Below are 20,525 nucleotides of genomic sequence, written 5' to 3' on the forward strand. Positions count from 1 at the left end.
GTGAGAGGATCTTATAGAGCTTGTTAGCATCAATATCATTAAATTGATTAGCAATTTAATATTGTGCTATTACTTTTTTTGTTTCATTTAAAGCTATGTTTCAAGACCAACAAATATACGACATGCAATTTAAAGAACTAGAAAAAATATATAAAATTATCTATGAAATTATTTGAGCATTAAGATCCGTGTTGAGTATTTCTTGAATTTAATTGTGTTATATAGTTCTCTTACAGATATATTAATTATTGTTTACAAAATTAATATACCTATAAGAAATATTATTTATACATAAGAGATATGGTTAAAATTTTCGTTCTCCATTTGCATTGTAGAGTTATGCATTGTGTTATATATAGTTTTCACTTTCTATACCCCAAAATGTTAGTATAAAAATATTAATATGATGTATGCATTTTTATAAATTCAAGTTTAATATTATTTCTAACATCTTTTTGCAGATTCTAAACATGGAAGATGATATGAATTGGTATAGAGCTGAATTGGATTCTAGAGAAGGGCTTATACCAAGTAATTATATTGAGATGAAGAGTCACGAGTATGTATTGTGATATTTAGATACATATTATTAAGTATTTATATATTAGAATGAGAGAAAAATTCAAGTTACCTTGTCTAATATGCTGTAGGGTCACTGCAAGAGTCAATGAACAAATAAAAAATTGAACTAGTCAATGAACATATAAATAAAATTTTAATATAATTATAAATAAAAAATGATATTTTAATAAAATGTTTATGAAAATTAGATCATAAAAAATACAATTAATTCGCAACTTTATTATTTCAAAGTCTTATTATTTTAATACTTTTCTAATACATTTATTGATGATTGTTCAGTGCAGACTGGTGCAGTGACCCTATGTATAATATAAAATCTCACGTTTTTTCTTTTTTTCTTTTCATAAAAATGTATTTAAGTATACTTCTGTACCAACAATTGTTTCCATGTTTTGTTCATTACAGCTGGTACTATGGCAGAATAACCAGAGCAGACGCCGAAAGATTATTGATGAACAAACATGAAGGTGCCTTTCTGATCAGAATCAGTGAAAGCTCTCCTGGTGATTTTTCCTTATCTGTAAAGTGAGTATTATATTAGATAAATATGTGATTAAAACTATTAAAGTTTAAATTTTTGTAACAGCTGAGAAATATTCATAAGTTTAGAATATTTGATGAAATGTTATCTTGCATTAAAGCACTTTTAGAAGAAAGCACAATTAGAAGTAATCGCTATTTAACACTGTTATTAGTAAAGTTAAAGAAATAAAATATAATTATATATACAGATGCTCCGACGGTGTGCAACATTTCAAAGTATTAAGAGACGCACAAGGCAAGTTCTTTCTCTGGGTTGTCAAATTTAACAGCTTGAATGAACTGGTGGAATACCACCGTACAGCTTCTGTTTCTCGCTCGCAAGACGTTAAATTGCGCGATATGATTCCCGAGGAGGTAAAAACTGATGCAAATTCTAAAATAGAATATTTAATATTTGAATCTACCTATTTTGATTATCCAATTTGTTATCATTCAACCTATTTGTCACGGCTTTCAGTGTTTGGTACAAGCACTTTACGATTTTGCACCACAAGAACCTGGCGAATTAGAGTTCCGACGAGGGGATGTAATTACTGTCACAGATCGTACAGATCAGCATTGGTGGCACGGAGAAATCGGTAATAGACGGGGTCTGTTTCCGTCTACCTATGTCACGCCATATCACTCCTAGGTAAGACATCTGTACTTTTTATCTCTGTATCTGTTTCTGCCTTTTATTAATAAATTTTAATATAAATTTTATATATTGTCAATGTTAACAAGTTTCTTATAATAAATTTCAAAATTAAGATATGTAAAAAAATTGTGTATCATAAATAAGATAAAGAAAAAAATTCATTAAAAAATATTAAACGCCATTTCAAGAAAATACATCAATGTTATGCAATAAAGAAATGTATTTTTAAATTTTTGTATTTGCTTCTTTCCATTATTAATATATCTTTTTATTTATATAAATCTTTCTTTTTCTTATTCAGAATTTATTGATAACGTATAATTTTTTCAGGCCCCACATGGTCGAGCGCATAGAGGCCGTTATAGGGAACAGTGGCCGCCTTATCCCACCTCTATCACCTACAGGATCCGAGTTGCCGCGGATTTGATAAATAATATTTTACAAACCTCACCTATCGAATGGGCCACTAAGGTATACTGGTGGTCGCGCCGAAAAGTCTTCTAAATAACCACGGCTAAAAATGAATCGAACATACACCCCAACACCAAAATTCTTGAATACCGAAGAAGAATAAACGTGTTGCGTTATTTAAGTGAAAAACAAAGAGAAAGAGAATCGTCTCATCGATATCACATCGAAACATCCGAGCACGAGAGGATGTAACGACATCTAGAATTTAAGAACGATTTGAGTATTTAAAGATATTGGACGATATCCGAGGATCCGAAGATCTCTAGTGCTATCCAGGGATCCAAGAATGCTTTTGCGAATGTCTAGGGATATAATGATGCCTAAAAGATGCCTAAGGATCTTAAGGATTCAAGCATTTATAGAATTCTAACAGTTTACAATGATCCTTTATCTAAGAGTTATCTAAGTATCTATGGATATTCCCAAGGATTTAAGGCTCTCGCACGTGATCGCCATTCACAATGAGGATCGCGTTCGAGGAAAACCGAATATGTATATTTTTGTTTTCCTCCCCCTTTTTGTAAACTTTTTTGAGAACTCTTCTTTTTCTTTACTTACTCGCGTAAAGCAAAAACTTCGTAGCATTATTGTGTAATTATTATCTTTTATGGTTATTATTATTATGACTATTAATGTTATGTTACAATTTTATTGATAACAATATATTATATTAATTATGGTCGCGTGAGTTTTGTTTACTTGTGCCCAATGACGATTATTCCTTTGGATCACGAAAAGTAATGCGCTATGGCAAGTGATAGCCAAGGGCTGTCACTTATATGGCACGTTGCATGCTTATTAACAAGTGTGAGACGAGTAATGGGTCTGCCTGTTCATTATGCGCTAGCTCTAACGTCATTCAAGAAATCTGCTCGTGTGCTTTTAGCTTTATCACAGTCGATCGCGATAAATTCTGGAAGCGGAAACATGTGTTTCACGATTGGTGTCGGTCCGCCGACTTTAATAAACGTTCGACGTTTGCTCCCCTCTGTAAGTAGGATCAAAACGTTAAAATACTTAAGATTAAATATTAGATACGAATAAGATCTAATAGAGAATTTAGTAGAATGTGTGAATTCGGGGAAACTTTTCAAAAAAGTTTTATTTTTTATTAAGTTATCCGAGTTTAAGCAAGTTTCAAAGCGCAGTATCATATCTCTATGAGTAAACAAATGGTATGATTATTTAATCTCATTGGTAGACTGATGAAGAATCTTCTAATTACGCTTCCAATTCAATTTACGCGTAAATTCAACTTTTATTAATGAGCAAGTAAAATCAGATGAGAGAACAAAATGTATTACGGTAAGTTTGAAAACATACGAATAACTGCAATTAAACTAAAAAAAATGTGTACGCACTATTAATGAAATGACTCGCTCAACTGTCATTTATCATCATTATTAATTGATGAACTAAAAATCACTCCAAGAAGAAAATACTGCTAGAGGTATACTTTTACGTTAGAATATGCTATATAGCATGATACTTTTGGACCAAGCAATGTATAATAATAACTCGAAATAAATGTCTGCCCAAGTCAAATGATCACAAGCGACCCGGGTGAATCGCGGTCTTTTTTGTACGATCGTTTCTGTAATAAAACTTCAGCTATATCTTAATATATCAATAAGTGTGAGTTGACGAATGCAAAAACGAAATGCGCATTTTACGCATGTGATTGCGATAACAAATGCATTAAAACATGAAAATTATTGGGAAGATAAAAGAAGAACGCATTCAGGACATGTGTTCGCATGCGAGAATTGTAATTATTCACTATTGCTGATTGTACGATGTTCAACACTGGGTGGTTTCTTACATAGCATGATAATGTACAATTGCAGTTATTATTAAAGCAATGGTATAATGTAGGACACGAGATGATGCACCATTATAAAATATTGCTACAATAAATGACAAATTTCGAGCTGTAGTGTTCCTTTTTACATTTTATCAAGTAAACTCGATAAATATTTCTCCTGTAAGTTGTGAGAGACCTTAGCGATTTATCCTTGACACTTTCCTTCTCCTTCTTCAACAAACCAGCCTGTAAGATATGTATCTTCCCGCAGTCTCTGACGATCTGATTATTTTAACAACTTGTCCACGTTTCAAACCAAAATATCGCGCCACCGGGTCACCAGCTTGTATTCGCATCAATTGATTTTCCTTCAATTTGTATCTTGTCAATAATTCCTCCTTCTCATCCGGAGTTAGGACAATGTGCTCAGGTACTAATTCATGCTCGGTAATGTTTATCAATAATTCAGATTCTAGAAACTGTTCTAGTATATATTTTGGCGCCATGTCTACCAGAGATTGCTTAGCCGATGGTGTCATGCCTTGTTGGACTACAATGATTGCTCTGTAATAGTAATCAACAATGGTGCCTTATAAATCTCTCATACAGGGGTTGGACAAAATAATATGAACACCTATTCTGACTCCGAAAAATAGGCGTAATTCAAGAGAGTGTAACTTTGTCAAAAATGATTGTAAAAAAATTTTAAGAAAAGCATTTTAAAGCTTGAAATTTCTAGTTTTGAAATTGATAAGTCATTAAATGATTTACAGATTGTTTACGAAGTTACGCGGATTTAAATGGGGATGCGTCAAATCTCAAAATATTTTGCAAACTTTGCAAAGCTCCACAACGCGAAATAAAAATTGCACGCAAATGCAGTTTACAACATTCGAAAGCGTGGATCTTTACCTTTAATTTGCGTTTTTGATGAATGTTGTACGATTTTTTTTCACTGAGTTAGGCAACACTGAAGCAAAAATGGTCTCTTTTTTAATTTCTTCCTTCACTTCCTAATGTAAAAAAATCTTTGAAAAAAATCAACTTAAATAATCGAAAGATTTCGCCCTTTAAAATGAGCCCTGGAAGATCGTTTTATATTTTTTTTTTACGAAATTCAAATATCGACTTCAGTAAAGATTAAGTGAGCGTTCAACAGCAAAATTAAAAGATCACCTACAGTTACTCTCCAAAAAAATGTGTAACATGATAAATCCACAAAAATAATTCAAATGTTTAAAAACGCATTTTACAGCTTAATGTTTCTACCTACAATTTTAATATCGACTTTGAAAACGTATACTGATTTTTTATGGAGTTATACGGATAAAAATAAAGATGCGGCAAAATTTATTATGTATTTTGCAAGTTTATTTGACATGAATTAAAAATCGCACACAAATGCGGTTTACAGCATTCGAAAACTTTACCTTTAATTTGCGTTTTAATGAGAGTTGTACGATTTTTATTCACTGAATTATACAACATTGAAGCAACAGAAGCCATTTTTGCTTCAGTGTTGCCTAACTCAGTGAAAAAAAATCGTACAACGCTCATCAAAAACGCAAATTAAAAGTGAAGATCCACGCTTTCGAATGCTGTAAACCATATTTGCATGCAATTTTTATTTCGCGTCGTGGAGCTTTGCAAAATTTGTAAAATATTTTGAGATTTGACGCATCCCCATTTAAATCCGCGTAACTTCGTAAACAATCTGTAAATCGTTTAATGACTTATCAATTTCAAAACTAGAAATTTCAAGCTTTAAAATGCTTTTCTTAAAATTTTTTTACGATTATTTTTGACAAAGTTACACTCTCTTGAATTACGCCTATTTTTTGGAGTCAGATTAGGTGTTCATATTATTTTGTCCAACCCCTGTAGATTTTAAGACCAAGTGAAATAATGTAAACTATGGCATCTAATAACATTAAAAAAAGAAAAAAATTATAAAAATTTATGTTATAAACAGTATTATCATGTATAATCATAATTTAATTATTTCTATTAAATCATGTTCATTACTTCGTCATACTTTTGTTAAAGAAATATTGTAAAGAAATGTAATAAAATATGGTTATAGAGACCAACTAATAGTTGGTAGGTTCTCAATCTTGACTCTCAATTCATATATGGCTTCACTTTCATAAAAGATTGATTAAAACTAAATTACAAATTGAATAGCACCAGAAATAGATGAATAGGTCAAATTCATCTTGTACTTGTACTTTAATTATATAAAATATTGTAATATATAAAAAGCCACCTGTGAATCTTCTCTTCCTGCATACGCTGGCAATAAGTTTTGATGGTTTTGATGCCAATTTTTGGTTCATCAGGGAAGAAGACGAATAACTGATCTGTAGGATCATCATTATGCGCCACGAGAACAATAAGATCGCTCCTGGCTGGCTTCTTCTCGCTAGGTTTATCTCCAAACTGTTCTTTGAACTGCTCTAGATCTTGATCCAACTCGTCCTGCGTGACGAGGTAACCTCTGTCGTGGCATAATTGCATTACAGTTTTCCTGATACGCCATAATTTATATGTTTCATCCTCGTCATCTGCCATATTTTAAAATCTAGACAATCGTTCAATTAAAAACCTATTTTCTTAATAACAACCAAATTCGAAAAATTAGTCGCTTCCAAATAATAAACTAACCTGTTAAAACGCTGACGAGAAACTTCTGCACAAGTGCCTACGCGACGACGCCTACGACAGCCTACAACAGCCTACGATACAAGATGATACAAGACGCAGAAACACTCGAAGATGCTCGTCTGCTCGTGACGCGGATGGTAGAGTCGGCAGATGATAGTTGGTGATCAATGGATATATATTTTTCTAAAGGTCTGATTGGATAATCTAGAAGAAAACACCAATAACAGCGAGTGCTCATTAAACTGTTGAGTCCGCTGAACGCGTCCATTGGGTGCGCAGGACTAATTTCATAACCTTCGATTAAAGTCTATTGGAAATTTACTTCGTCGCAAATCGCGAAGTGGTTGCAACAGCCAATCAGGAGCGTCAATAGGGTCAATAGCATCATTGACGCCGATATTTTCGACGCATTGTAAATCGCCCTTATGAGCGATAATAAAGTTGTCGCGTTGATTAGAATAGACCTATTGTTGCACATTGCCGATTTAAATGGTTTATGGCTGATAACAGCTGATAGCCTGTGACAGCCGACCCGACATGCCAAAGTTGACATGGATTTTTCTGCTGATTCTTCAAATTTGTTTCGTTGGAAATACGGTTGGTTCGATAGGTGACAAGTCACAGGTATACAACCAATGTCTAACGCTGTGTCGCAATAGCAACTGCAAAGATGGTAATAATCCAGTTACGATTCATTTAAATTCTATCATATTTTTCTCCTTTTGTAAAGTGATTTTTCCTTAAGTATTTAGTAGTTGTGTTAATATATAAATAAAAAATATATGTGCAAATTACGAATCAATAAAGAGTACTCATCAAGATGTAAAAAAAAAGTTATATACACATTGCATATTCATATACGTGAATAAATAAGGGAATGAAAGTTTTTTTTTATTTCCACATATACTTTACCAATATATTTATTTATATATTTAAAACAATCGGTACACGGCTATTCGGCATTGAATATCAAACTTGAATATCATTTCTTATCTCTTTTTATATCTTCTTTTTTTTCAATCTCACTCACTTATTAAATATATTTTAAATACAATAATATAATTATCATAATAATCGAGATGCACAATACTGCATATTTCATGTATACTAATACATATATTTGATATTTTTTACTTGTAAGAAATATTTTTCTCTCTCAAGGATTTAACTTAATTTTTTACAAATTATATAATGCACATTGTAGAAACAGATTTTAAGGAACAACCTTCTATATCATTAATCTTGCTACATTGGTCCTGCAAGGAAGATTGCAGTTATATTTGCACATGGAGGACTGTTGACTATTTTGTATCTCGTGGTTTAAAGATACCACAATTTTATGGAAAAGTAAGTAAAATATAGTGACAATTTTTTTTATATGGAAAGATGGTAAAAAAATATAAAAAGAAATATAATATCTAAATTGAAGATAAATACTATTTTTGTAGTACAATCGCATAAATATGTATATTTGCATACACATTATTTTTATAAAGATTTTATATATGTATTATTTATAGAGTATCTGGATATCTGTATGTATTAATACTAATATTTATATATAATGTTTTCAGTAGTTGATGACATTTATGATAATCTATTTCATTAATAACATACATTATTCTTATTCTTGCAGTGGCCATTTATCCGCATGTTTGGATGTCAGGAGCCTGCTTCAGTTCTATTCTCCATATTAAATTTTTATGCACATTGGATAATGTATCAGAAATTTAAAAGAAGAATAGATCGAGCCAATCCTATGTTCTATACTTGGGCATATTTTAGTATTGTAAGTTTAGTATTTACATATATTAAAGTGTTTAAAATTCAACAATTACCATAATTTTTTTAATTACAAATTTTATCAATTTTTAGTTTTTTTAAAATTAATTTTTTTTATCCGAGGTAATAAGGATTATTGTTTATACAAATTTTCTATTTTTATGTTACATGTCTACTAATTAATCTATAAATTATAAATTTGTTCAAGTTTGTTTTATTACAATTACAAGTATAATGAAAAAGTTTATTTAGTATCTATTTTTATTTTTTAAATTTATTTTCCTTTGAAATTTTATCTTCAATCATTTAAAACTTAAAGATTATCTCTTTTTTTTATTAGAAAAAGATTTGACTAATCAACGAATTTATAGGCAAAAAGTAACAGATTTTTGACATTTTTCAGCAGTAAATAATTTTATATGTTGTTTTATTTATCGTCAAAAACATTATTTAATTTGTATTAATCCTTGTATGATCTTTAACGACTTTTATGTTATGTCATCACTCATCACAGGCAGTAATTTGTGCTTAAGAAGTGTAACTTTACTGTAGGTATGCTTAAATGGATGGTTTTGGTCAACCGTATTCCATTCACGGGACTGGCCATTTACAGAAGCTATGGACTATTCTTGTGCATTTAGTATGGTACTTACACTCTTATACTGTATGCTTCTAAGGTAACTCACAACAAATTTAATTTATCTTATTACCATAATATAATTTCTGTATTAATATTTAAAAAATATAACTAATTAAAAATTAGCTTTGTTTGGTCATGTTTATATAACATATTTAGTAAATTTTAGAATGTAAAGTCAAAGATCAAATCTTAATGTATATGAATATTTTAAATCTTCATTGTTTAATATTAAATTTAATATAGGCCTATTGTAAACCAGGCGTTTCGTTTTTTAAATACAAACTATTTTATACATTTTACTAAATTTAATATTCTTAATTTTTAGGATAACGAATCAGAGGAATAAAGCATTTGTTATAATAACTTGTGGATATGTGAGCATTTTGTGTACACATTTGTCACATTTATGGTCAGGCAGAATTAATTATGGTTATAATATGATGTTTAATGTGGCGATAGGTAAGCTTTACACCATAGTCACATAGAAAGACAGCTACTGTAAAATTGAACCGCGTGTATACAATTCCAGGACTAACGACTGTTGCGGTAACAATGCTATGGTGGTATTTTAAACGCCATAAGTTGCCGTACTTGTACTTAATTGCTTGGTTCAATATATTGACTATTCTCGTGACACTGCTCGAATTGACAGATTTTCCTCCTATTTTTTGGATATTTGATGCTCATTCCTTATGGCATGCCAGTACAGTTCCTTTAACGATATTGTTATATAGGTAATTATGCATGCAGTTATAATGATAAATAGTTATTAAATTTAGACATGTAAGTCTGCGTTAAGTAATTACACATACGCACACGCACATGTACACAAAATATATGTACATGCACACAAACATACGCACGCACGCGCACATACTACAAAATAGTTTATATAAATTAAATTTCGCATTTCATCTTATTAATATGATTATTAAATATAATGGAAATGCAATTACACAATGAATTAAATATGCTCTTATTTGTTTTCTACAGGTTTATGATTACAGATTGTTGCTATTTGAAGAAATACTATAATAAATCATTTCTAGATATTGATGATCACCACAGACAGTAATTTGTTTTTTATAATGCACAATGCTAATCTATGTTGGCCTTTGCAAATACTCAGGGTAAGATAAAAATATAAATACCGATTTGAATTTTTAATGTAGGATATTCCAACATATTTGCAAATCAAAATATTATAACAGAAAAATTCTTATAAAACTAATAAAACTAAGTAAAAAAATTTTGTCTAAAATTTTTCAAAATAAAAAAATCGCAGATATTGTTTTATTACTTACAATTGTCAAAAAAAGCTACATTTTTGCTATGTTTTGCCACATTTTTCTGCATTCTTCTAATTTTCTTTCGTATAAGTGCACATGTGCGCCCAATTGCGGTATGTTTTTGAAATACAAAGGCTTTGTTGAGGAAATATAAATGCTTTTGGCTAATATTTTAGAATAAAATTTTATTTCATTATTAATAAAATGCAAATATATATGTCGAATTTATTACAGATAAATATAAAATTTATCGCGTGTAACATTAAAAAAATTTATATATATATTACTAGATAAAAAATTTATATATATATATATATATATGCATACATACACATACACACACATATAGCGTGTTTAAAGCCTTGTGTACACGATGCTAGAAATCGGTCCGAGATCTCGTACAGACAGACAATCGCATTAATCAGTTGGTCGAATTATTCAAATTCGAAGATTAAATTATTCTGTAATGCATCGGTAATTTTCGTTGATTTAGCATGCACTTAACATTAAATAACATTGCTTATGAACAAGTAGAGTGAATTAAACTGATAATGAGTCGAAAAGTTTTGTTTATTTTGAAATTTTTATAGTAGTTAATGAGTTATTAATTTATAAAGATGGCCGAATTCACCTGGTCTACCGCCAAATGTAAGTGTACGGCGAGATACAACCGGTCATTGTTGCTATGCATGTGGACAGATATTTTTTGCAGATATAGTTCGTATGAACGATATAATTATAGTTATACGCTACTCTTGCGCATCCAATGCCTTATAAATAAAACTCTCGGCACCTAGTAACGTTGACCGCTGAGCGGTTGGGCAGTCATATTTTTAAATGCATTAATGTCAGACATCTTTCTCTTTCTGTCTGTATGCGTATGTGTGTGTGCGCGCGCGCGCGCACGTGAATAAAATATATGAATAAACTAATAAAAGCTACATATACTTTCTATTCGATATAAAACTTATATTTCATATTATACAAAAAACATTACAAATGCCTTAACAATCAGTGGCTATTTCTTTATCTGTTTGTATTTTATCTTCATTCAAAACAAATGTTTTTAAAAATAATATTTAAAATGAGTATAATCTATATACAGAAATTAAAGAAATATCTTTATCAACTTATTTAATATGGAAAAAATTTTTTGTTCTTTATTTAGTCATTCAGATACATGTTCGTGTTGCTACTTTTCAATTATTGTGTCGTTTCTTCATTGTAGACAGTCTTCAACTATTTAAAAAGATGTACGTTTCTTCCTTTAAAAAAAGATAATAAACGTTAAGGCATTTATGATGCTCCTGTAATACATACACACATACATACAATCTAAACATTCTTTGAGAAAAATTTGTCGTGTGTGCATAAAATGCATTTAGTAAAATGTATAACAATATCACAAACTATTTTATCAATCTTAGTGTATCTTTAGCTGCTCATGCATACAAAATATGCATTTCAAATTTAGGCAGTATAAAATCAGAAATAAATCATATGGTTATACGTATATTTGCATTACCATCTTTTTCCTGTTCTTCTTCTCCATAAGTACTTAATCTTAAGTAATCATGACAATTTGTTGCAGTTTTATGTTTTGATTATTTCGAGTGCTTAATGTTTAAATAATGCTTCGTTTTCAGGATTATCGTCTCTGTGCTTCTCGAGATTTCCAGATAGGGTCGGATCCGGCCGCCGCCTTTTGAAGAAGCCGAGTTTTCTCAGTATTAATGTAAGTAGTATAAATAATAACATGCCAGCTACTGCGGCTACTATATATATCCATACTGGCACAGAGTCAGCTTCTTGCTGGTCCAATAGATCTGGATAAGCAATTGTCTCGGCCTATTTAACAATAAATAATAATGTTGTCAAGTAATTTGTATCATAACATTTTAATATTTTTTAAATATCTTTTTGTATTATATCCAAAACTGGAAATCCAAAATTGAAATTTTTTCTCAGTTATTAAAATATTTTAGTTTCTATAATTCTATGTAACAATTACCAAGTGTCAAAATATACATTACACATAGAAAAAAATTTGCTTACAATTGCGTAATCATCCTTCAAATTCTCTTGCTGTATCACAATGTTTGAAGGTATTATTATCCTAGCATTGGAACCTATTTTGACCATGTCAACTTTCGGATAGTCTTCGACTAAAGTAGAATTCCAAAGTCTTGCTTTAACAGTTATGATGGCTTCCTGTTTTCTTTGCAGATTGTATATATAGCATATAATGTCAAAACACTTTGCTGTGCCAGCTTTGCAATTCTGTAATGTAAGGCCCTTTGATCAACGCTCCTATCGAACGCTTTACTATTAAAATATTCTAAGGACATATCCGCAAAAACAGAAAGGCTATCCTTTATCATTATTAAAATTTAATAAAGAATATCTCAAATTTCAATATTGATTTTCTTGAAATTTAAGTTTAAGTACAACTATTTTACTTCGCAATTTCAATTTATGTTTGTATTTGGAGAGGTGTTCAAAGTGTTTGTATCACACAATGAATCATTGTGTATAGGGATTTCTTATAAATTCCGCATTTAATTTTTTAGGGCTCTCTTCCTGATTGGTCTAATTATACCTTGCGAGTTCAATTAAGTGATAACTTACCATTGCAACGAGACGATGTCGATGTCCATCCTTGTCGATAATTGTTCGCGTATTTACAACCTTTTCCGTATCTCGAGTTATTCTTATGTGATTAGTATGATTATACAAAATTGCTGATGGAGTTGAAGATGGTATAATGCTATCAATATCGTTCAAGTTGATATTATCTTGCAATTTTAATGGATTGACTACATGTCCTGGTGGCAATGTACATTCGCCATCCCCCAGAGCTAAATGTAATATACGTTGGATATATTATAAGCCTAACTTGTATTATGTTTTGCAACATTTTACGACTCAAAAAATTTTATGTGACAAAATATACTTACTAACAGTTAATCAATTGTTTTATTTCGGCATATTACAAAGGAACAATCGAAAGAACAAATAATTTTATATTACCTTGGATAGTCGGCATCTCTTCCATATAGAGCAGCCATTTGCCATGTGCTTTGTCATTTGCGACTTCGTAAGGCCATGAAATGCGCACCTCCACAGTGCTGACTTTCCATGGGCCTTCGTTAAATACTTGATAAATATGCGATACCTTCGGTCCTATTTCATTCAAATGTTTTATCGCGGATTCTCCAACTACAGGACCACCATAAAATGCCCACTGTGTTTTTGCGCTTCTACAAAATAAATATAGATTTTAAGATTAGTATATGTGACAAAAATATAAATTGAATTGTATTAATTTATCAATCAGCTATTGGTGTGTAAGTATACATTTACGATAATAGTATTTTTTATCAACGATGGTCGTTTTTGAAGATGCCATGCAAAAACGATGTGAAAGACATACATATGCATTAAATTTGTCTTTATCAAATTAATGATAAATTTGTAAACGCTGTATAAATGCATATATTTTGACGCGGAATCGCTTAGTACAAAAATATAAGAAACGGTGAATCTAGAGATAGAGAACGAAATATATATGTAGTTTCTTTTAAATAATTTTGTAAAAGAAGATTACAAGACATGACATTCGAATCGAACTATCGATTTGCGATAGTATAATAATTACCCTTTGATTGAAAGTTCGGCGCGTTTTAGCACTGTAGCTTGCAGCACAGTGGGTAGCTTCTCTTTAACTTCTTTTGATGTGGAATTTGCGAAAATTGTAAAATCCAATTGCGATTCGTTATCTTCGAGACCTTTTGGATCAAATCTCACTTGTATGTCCACTGCTTTGTCCTTCTTAAACGGATTGCCGATAGAGCATGATACCATAGTGGCATTGTACAGATTACAGATCACGGAATCGTTGCTCTTACTGGCGATGTAGTTTAAACTCTGTGAGTGAACGATAAACAATTGAGCCTCGTACGCAGACTCGCCGACGTTTACCACATTCACCTCTACCACTATCTCTTCCCTTTCGGCCAAAAGCAGCTCGTAGAAGTCCGGTTTTATGGAGGAAGCTGATAAATTCAATTTAGCCGTCACTTGTAAATCACTTTCGCAAATGTCGTTATTTCCACAGTCTTTCTGAAAAACAGCTTCGAATACGCGTGCGGCTTCTTGCTGATTGAGTATCGGATAATTCTTCATATCGGGTAAAGGAGCACCTTCAGGAGGCATAACTGGCTCTTCTTGTATTAGCGAATAATTTAGACGGAATTTTATGGGAGTTTGGATATCGCGTGTGTTCTCCTTCAAATAAACAATTTCTTTTTGGCAATGTACCAATTTTGTACTATCTAAGATGACTGTTCGATTAATGTAATGAGGTCGTGCATTGTTATTGCTGGCGAACCAAACTCTCGAGAATTTCTTAGTTCCAGTGTACGTCTCCGCTTCGATGTAGTAGTTTAATCTTAAATTTTGCATAGAATCTTCTTTCGCTAATGATTCTGTCTTGCAGCAAGCCTCAAACGTGAAACATGTATGATTCGAGTTTGGATCGGCCAAACATCCAATTCTGTTGGGATCGATAGGTTCTATTGTATCTTGATATATTCCATTTTTTATATAACGTATATAAGTAGAAATATCAATTATTTTCTTAGAACGAAGAAGTATGACTGCATCGTTCTCGTATGCTCCAACTAAGAGATCCGAATAACCATTCTGGTCCATGTCAATCCCGCCACTTAACGAATAACCAAACGTTTTCAATGGTGTAGGCATATCTTCAGCATGAATGATCTGCGACGGTGTTTTAATTATACCATTCTTAGAGCCTAGATAAATATAAACTGTTCCTTTTCCCTCGTACGGAGCGCCAATTGCAATATCATCGAATCCATCTTTGTTTAAGTCTCCCAAAGATGTCAGTGCGAATCCAAACCTTGATTCCTCATGTCCAACAAGCTTGACTGGCAAACACTTTTCTTTGACAGTTCTGCACATATCTAATGTTGTATAAATGTAGACAGCTCCACCCTCCGCTTTGTTAAAATAGAACGGTGCTGCCACAATCAAATCAGTTATTTTGTCTCCATTTACATCTGCTGATGTGATTTCGTATCCATAGCTTGAGGCAAATTGTTCGCCGTCCAGAGTAAGGGCAACGTCCATATCGGGCTTGAAATCGCGCTTGGTGAATAAAACTACTTGGCCTGTACCATTAGAACGGGGTGCACCCGCCGCATAAGCCAAATTCTTGCCAAAAAAGTTTCCAACGGTTACGGACATTCCGAGATAGCTATATTTATTTACGGGTGAAACATCTTGCATTGGCGCGTTGTAAACTGTATTGTCTCTAGTTAAGAATTCGTCAGAAATGGTGAATAAATAAAGGGTTCCTCTCCAAGTATGTGGTCCTGGAGTACCAATCACTACACGATCTTCAGCTGTCAATAAACCGCTAGTCCCAGCCTGACAGTAACCAAACTGTTCGTGAGCTCTAAAAAAATTGAATTTTACAAGAAATAGATTATTAATTGAATTTTGAATAATTTATTATAAATACATATATAGAATATTGAGAAATTAGGTAATTTGTTTATATGTATGTATTACTTGTTGGTTGGCTTTCCAGAGCATGGTTTTTTCAGATCATCATATTTTAGATCCTGCGTTAATATGTAACATTGACCTTGACCCCATTGGGAATCGGCTGTTTTAACAATATGGCGATGTGCGCATACCTGAAAGTAGATTGATAAAACCAATTGGTAATCTGTGCAATATGATATTGTTGATTTTTTGTCTATTTTTTACTCACCATAACTTTACCTCCTATTCCCTGACTACGTACAGTTACCCCTAACCATTGATTATCTTTTATCTCGTCATTCCCTGGCGGTACTAAATCATCCGATTCCAAATCTGGAAAAAGTACAGTTTTCACAAACTTAGAACTATGAAAAAACATTAAATACATCATATCTGCTCTTAAGACTTGATTTATGAATTTTATGTATTTTGATGAGAAATTACAAAAATATTTGTAATTTTATTATACTAAAAGATAAAGATTTATCACATATAATATAGTTATATTCTTAAATTATAAATTTGAAAACATAAAATTTTAGAAGAAAAATGAATAATAAAAAAAAATAATATAAAACTTTTATAGCGTGTGCATATGTATGTATTACAGGATATCTGGAAAAACGCTTTTAGCACTTCAGGAAGTGATTTGAGACACTAAAAGAGCGAGAAAAAGTTATATAAACACATGAGTCTAGAAATAAATTGTTTCTGAGATATAGCTACTTTGATATTTAAAAAAATCGTAATTATTTTTCATAATTATAATAATCATAATATATTTTATAGTTTTTTAACAGAAATAACTTCATTTCAAACTATTTTGGCGATAAATTACGATTTTTAAATAAAATAAATTGCAATTTTTTGAATGTAAAAATATCTACAACTCGATTTATTTTCGGACCTATGTTTATAGTTTTTTTCCTTTTTTTTGTTACGAATTACTTCTTGAAGTACTGTTGAAGATTTTCCGGACACCCTGTATACAAAATATTCATAGTATTAAAATAATTATATAGTATAATAAGATAATAGGGACTTGATTAAGTGGTGCGAGGACATGCCTTTTTGGCTTTGCATATGCTAAAGGTAAATAAATATTTATAATAAGATAATAGCAATAATTAAACAAAATTAATATAGTAAATCAGATTTAATTTATAACAGCAAAATTACTAGACTGTAATATTAGAAAAACTATGATAAATGTCTAAATAAATGTAATGTCAAATTATTATTCAATTTCAGATAAATAAATAAATAAATAATAGCAATTTATCATTGTGTTAATTATTATATATCACGTAGTAGATCATGCACATAAACTTGATAAATAGAACATTCTGCATAACGCATGATCACAATAAAAAAGAAGACAAAAAACAATGTTAGTGAAAGCAAAAATGTCAGGATGCATTTGTTACAGAAAAATACTGTTAACAATTATATATTGCTATTGTTAATATGGATATTATTCTTAAAAAAAAAAAATATTTGATCTGTAACATATGTTATTTCGAACAAGAGCAAGATTTGATGCAAAAAATTAATATACATATAAAAATTATTTTATATTGCATGCTTTTTCATCTTTTAATATATAATATCTTTTTAATTCTTATGCAATCTGTTTGGCAAATCGCTTGTAAACATCTTCAAACTCTTCATTCAATTCATTCTGCAAAAACTCTGCTAAAGTTTAAGCACTTACTTGAATCGTACGATTCGTATTCGTATGGTCTGTATAATAAACCATCATCCACTGGTTTACCGAAACATGATTCAACAAAAAAGCATCTTATTATATATGTATGAAGTATAAAATTATCGAACGATTTGTAAATATACTGGATTAAGATTCATTATTTAACACGTTTAATGCAAAACATAAAGATATGCTCGATTCAATCTTAACATTCAAACATTGAACAGAATTTGATAAAAAGGGCATAATAATAATTTAATTTATAATACAATGTTATAAATTAAATTATTACTTTTTCCCTATGGTATTATAAATATATCTTTGAAAGTTATGACAATAATACAATTAACAAAATAAGATGAGAACTAAATTGGTGAGACATACTCAGTCGTCCATCTGTAATAACTTGAGTACAATCCCTTGTATATGTACTCAATGGACATTGCCAAAGCGCTCCTGATCTGTTTGTACCTGGTTGTCGATTTTGATCCAAAGGTGCACCAATTAGCATCCTGTTGAAAAGGAGAAAGTACTTTCTACAGTTCTATCTTCAAGTTTGCCTTGTGCAAAGTAAGAGTAGTAACACATTATTTTAAGTGAGACTATACTATGTCATTTATTTACAATTATAGAAATATTCTTTCATGTGATAAAGCTCATACGTTTCACAATTCCAAAATAATTAAAAGAGGAAATTTTGTATCCTTTTTAATTATTATACTATATTGTTTAAGAGTATCCTTTTATTTCTTACACGCGTATTTTCTTGTTAATAAAAATGATATCATTATACATACTTATTATAATATTTGTTACATATTAAAAATTAAAAAATTAACAATAAGTAAAAAAGTAAGAAATAAGAAATTGGAGAGAGGTGTGTGTGTGTGTGTGCGTGTATAATACTCACCAACTGATCGATTTAGATAACGAGTGGTTACTCTCGATCTCTATATGTTCGGCCACGGAGTAGCCGAAATAGGAGCCCTGCAGACCTCTTTTGACAATAGGTATTCGTGGTTCTAGATTAAAAGCGTGCGTGACGCATGCACTCAAAGCTATCCACAGCAACACGTTCATCTTCATCGTATTTATTTCGTATTATTCGTCGGCGATATGAATCGTTTCCGATTCGATTCTCCTGAATTTTTGGCCCAAGCCCGCTCTATCGTATACCTCGCTTCTTTATCATAACCATGGGCTGTGGCCAATACAAATGCTCCTGATGCTTCTCGCGTACTCTTTCTACATTTTTGAAAATGCACTATCCACCCACGCATCGGGTTGGAACTCGGGCGTACATACTTTCACGAGGCTTCGTTGGGCTTGGTACAAACGGTGGTCAGTAGTGGCCAACAGTGGCTGCATGCTGCACAGCCACTATAGAAAACAAGTGCACTCGATCGCCGTGCGGTGTCGTTGGTTGCCATCTGTGCAGTTGTAACTGGTTGTAACGTTTCTTCGTCAACGTTATCGAAATGTTCCTTGAGATACAACGGTGGTCGGTAAAATCTCTTTCCTTAGCACAAAAACCAAATTATCAATATTATTTCTCGAAATGATTGAAAGAAAGTTATCGTTTATCGCATAGTTAAACACTTCGAAAGTAAGGACAACAATTTCACGTAATTGTAGAACCTTATTTTTGAAAATAGAAAACAAGAAAACAGTAAACATGCGGGTTTCGACAGCATACGAGCGAAACGTGTGTGAGTATTATACATACGAGGTCTGGCTATTAATAGTGATTTCGGCTGGGGCACACCAGTTGCATATTTCAGGTGTCAGTGCAACTTTTGTATTTGGCTAGTCAAATAATTCAGTCCCTTGATGGTGCCGCGTGCTCGTCTTTGCTCGATACACCTCACAAGTGCATATTGAGTGTACACAAAGTGGACCTGATAGCGATTTCGGCTGGGGCGCACCGGTGTGCCACCTTACCGGTGGCACACAAATTGGCTCCGACTATTTTCTCAGGTCCACTTTGTGTACAATCAATATGCACTTGTATATCGAGCCCAGACAAGCACGCGGCACCATTGAGAAACTGCATTATTTGATTAGTTAAACACAAAAGTTGCACCGACATCTGAAATGTGCAACCGGTTCGCCCCAGCCGAAATCGCTATGAGAAAATAGTCAGAGCCAGTTTGTATGCCACCGGTACGGTGGCACACCGGTGCGCTTCAGCCGAAATCGCTATAAATAACGAGACTGCGCGCGCCGAAGGCGTCCTAGAGGGGTAGGGTGGAAAACAAATACAGCGTTGGATAGCTGGAAGTGTCTGCTATTCCAGTACAAAAACACGTTGTCACTGTAGTAGTATTTTTTCTAGAGTTTAGAAACGAACGTGTTTTTTTTCTCGTGCCGATAACAATGTGTGACAAAAAACACGAGCAACGGATCAATGTGAAATTTCTCGTTAAATTAAAAAAAACTCCGACTGAATGCTATAAGTTGTTGAAAGAAGCCTATGGTGAGAATTCTCTATCTCGTGCGCGTGTTTTCGAATGGTATAAACGGTTTTCTGAAGGCCGAGAGAGCACCAAAGATGACCAACGTTCAGGTCGACCTGTTTCTGTTTCAACTCCGCAAATAGTGACCAAAATCAATGAAATTGTGCGCGGAGATCGTCGTATGAGCATTCGGATGCTTGCTGAGACTGTAAACGCCGATAAACTGTCAGAAAAATTTTACATGACCAATTGAACATGAAGAAAATTTGTGCGAAGTTGGTCCCAAAAAATTTGACCCCTGACCAAAAACTCGTCCGTCAACAGATCTGCTCAGATTTTCTTGAGAGGTTAGATGAAGAGCCTGAATTGATAGAA

The 20,525-nt window shown here is 32.0% G+C and overlaps 4 protein-coding genes across 16 annotated transcripts in view; 2 read left to right on the plus strand and 2 right to left on the minus strand.

Annotated features, from left to right (window-relative positions):
• The window catches only part of LOC105194465 (growth factor receptor-bound protein 2), a 5,140-nt gene extending 2,226 nt beyond the window's left edge, over nucleotides 1–2,914 (plus strand). For all 3 annotated transcript variants that reach the window (XM_039457238.1, XM_039457237.1, XM_039457236.1), the window contains 5 exons: nucleotides 462–559; nucleotides 988–1,107; nucleotides 1,314–1,479; nucleotides 1,583–1,756; nucleotides 2,093–2,914. In XM_039457238.1, the coding sequence (XP_039313172.1) occupies nucleotides 462–559; nucleotides 988–1,107; nucleotides 1,314–1,479; nucleotides 1,583–1,756 (558 nt within the window). In that variant the 3' untranslated portion in view covers nucleotides 2,093–2,914. The remainder of the gene's footprint in view (nucleotides 1–461; nucleotides 560–987; nucleotides 1,108–1,313; nucleotides 1,480–1,582; nucleotides 1,757–2,092) is intronic.
• LOC105194466 (DNA-directed RNA polymerases I, II, and III subunit RPABC1) lies at nucleotides 913–6,985 on the minus strand. 3 transcript variants are annotated; one of them, XM_011159384.3, is made up of 4 exons: nucleotides 6,702–6,985; nucleotides 6,304–6,618; nucleotides 4,234–4,601; nucleotides 913–1,100 (listed from the first exon to the last, which is right to left on the minus strand). In XM_011159384.3, the coding sequence occupies exons 2-3, from the start codon at nucleotides 6,606–6,608 to the stop codon at nucleotides 4,271–4,273; spliced, it is 636 nt and encodes a 211-aa protein (XP_011157686.1). In that variant the 5' UTR covers nucleotides 6,609–6,618; nucleotides 6,702–6,985; the 3' UTR covers nucleotides 913–1,100; nucleotides 4,234–4,270. The 3 variants fall into 3 exon arrangements, with proteins under 3 accessions (XP_011157686.1, XP_011157685.1, XP_025992406.1); XM_011159383.3 differs by lacking the exon at nucleotides 913–1,100 and having other exon boundaries at nucleotides 3,986–4,601; XM_026136621.2 differs by lacking the exon at nucleotides 913–1,100 and having other exon boundaries at nucleotides 3,986–4,601; nucleotides 6,304–6,642; nucleotides 6,702–6,833.
• Nucleotides 6,986–7,169: 184 nt separating this feature from the next.
• LOC105194463 (post-GPI attachment to proteins factor 3) lies at nucleotides 7,170–13,530 on the plus strand. Of its 6 annotated transcripts, XM_039457232.1 has the most exons (9): nucleotides 7,173–7,374; nucleotides 7,906–8,048; nucleotides 8,338–8,490; nucleotides 9,036–9,160; nucleotides 9,449–9,582; nucleotides 9,653–9,857; nucleotides 10,117–10,253; nucleotides 12,059–12,147; nucleotides 12,639–12,828. In XM_039457232.1, exons 1-7 carry the CDS (start codon nucleotides 7,239–7,241, stop codon nucleotides 10,196–10,198), a joined length of 978 nt encoding a protein of 325 aa, XP_039313166.1. In that variant the 5' UTR covers nucleotides 7,173–7,238; the 3' UTR covers nucleotides 10,199–10,253; nucleotides 12,059–12,147; nucleotides 12,639–12,828. The 6 variants fall into 6 exon arrangements, with proteins under 6 accessions (XP_025992404.1, XP_025992402.1, XP_025992403.1 ...); XM_026136619.2 differs by lacking the exons at nucleotides 10,117–10,253; nucleotides 12,639–12,828 and adding an exon at nucleotides 13,398–13,530 and having other exon boundaries at nucleotides 7,170–7,374; XM_026136617.2 differs by lacking the exons at nucleotides 10,117–10,253; nucleotides 12,639–12,828 and adding an exon at nucleotides 12,983–13,379 and having other exon boundaries at nucleotides 7,170–7,374.
• On the minus strand, nucleotides 9,797–18,820 carry LOC105194464 (integrin alpha-PS1). Of its 4 annotated transcripts, none has more exons than XR_005576263.1 (11): nucleotides 18,605–18,820; nucleotides 18,079–18,206; nucleotides 17,701–17,751; nucleotides 16,216–16,319; nucleotides 16,011–16,138; nucleotides 14,071–15,894; nucleotides 13,443–13,672; nucleotides 13,041–13,270; nucleotides 12,468–12,692; nucleotides 11,938–12,260; nucleotides 9,797–9,835 (listed from the first exon to the last, which is right to left on the minus strand). XR_005576263.1 is itself a non-coding variant. In XM_026136611.2 (10 exons), exons 1-10 carry the CDS (start codon nucleotides 18,778–18,780, stop codon nucleotides 12,030–12,032), a joined length of 3,327 nt encoding a protein of 1,108 aa, XP_025992396.1. In that variant the 5' UTR covers nucleotides 18,781–18,820; the 3' UTR covers nucleotides 11,000–12,029. The 4 variants fall into 4 exon arrangements, 2 of the variants coding, with proteins under 2 accessions (XP_025992396.1, XP_025992397.1); XR_003268886.2 differs by lacking the exon at nucleotides 9,797–9,835 and adding an exon at nucleotides 10,965–11,677; XM_026136611.2 differs by lacking the exon at nucleotides 9,797–9,835 and having other exon boundaries at nucleotides 11,000–12,260.
• Nucleotides 18,821–20,525: the final 1,705 nt, after the last annotated feature.

The sequence above is a fragment of the Solenopsis invicta genome, chromosome 14 (assembly GCF_016802725.1).
Source record: "Solenopsis invicta isolate M01_SB chromosome 14, UNIL_Sinv_3.0, whole genome shotgun sequence".
Lineage (NCBI taxonomy): Eukaryota > Metazoa > Arthropoda > Insecta > Hymenoptera > Formicidae > Solenopsis > Solenopsis invicta.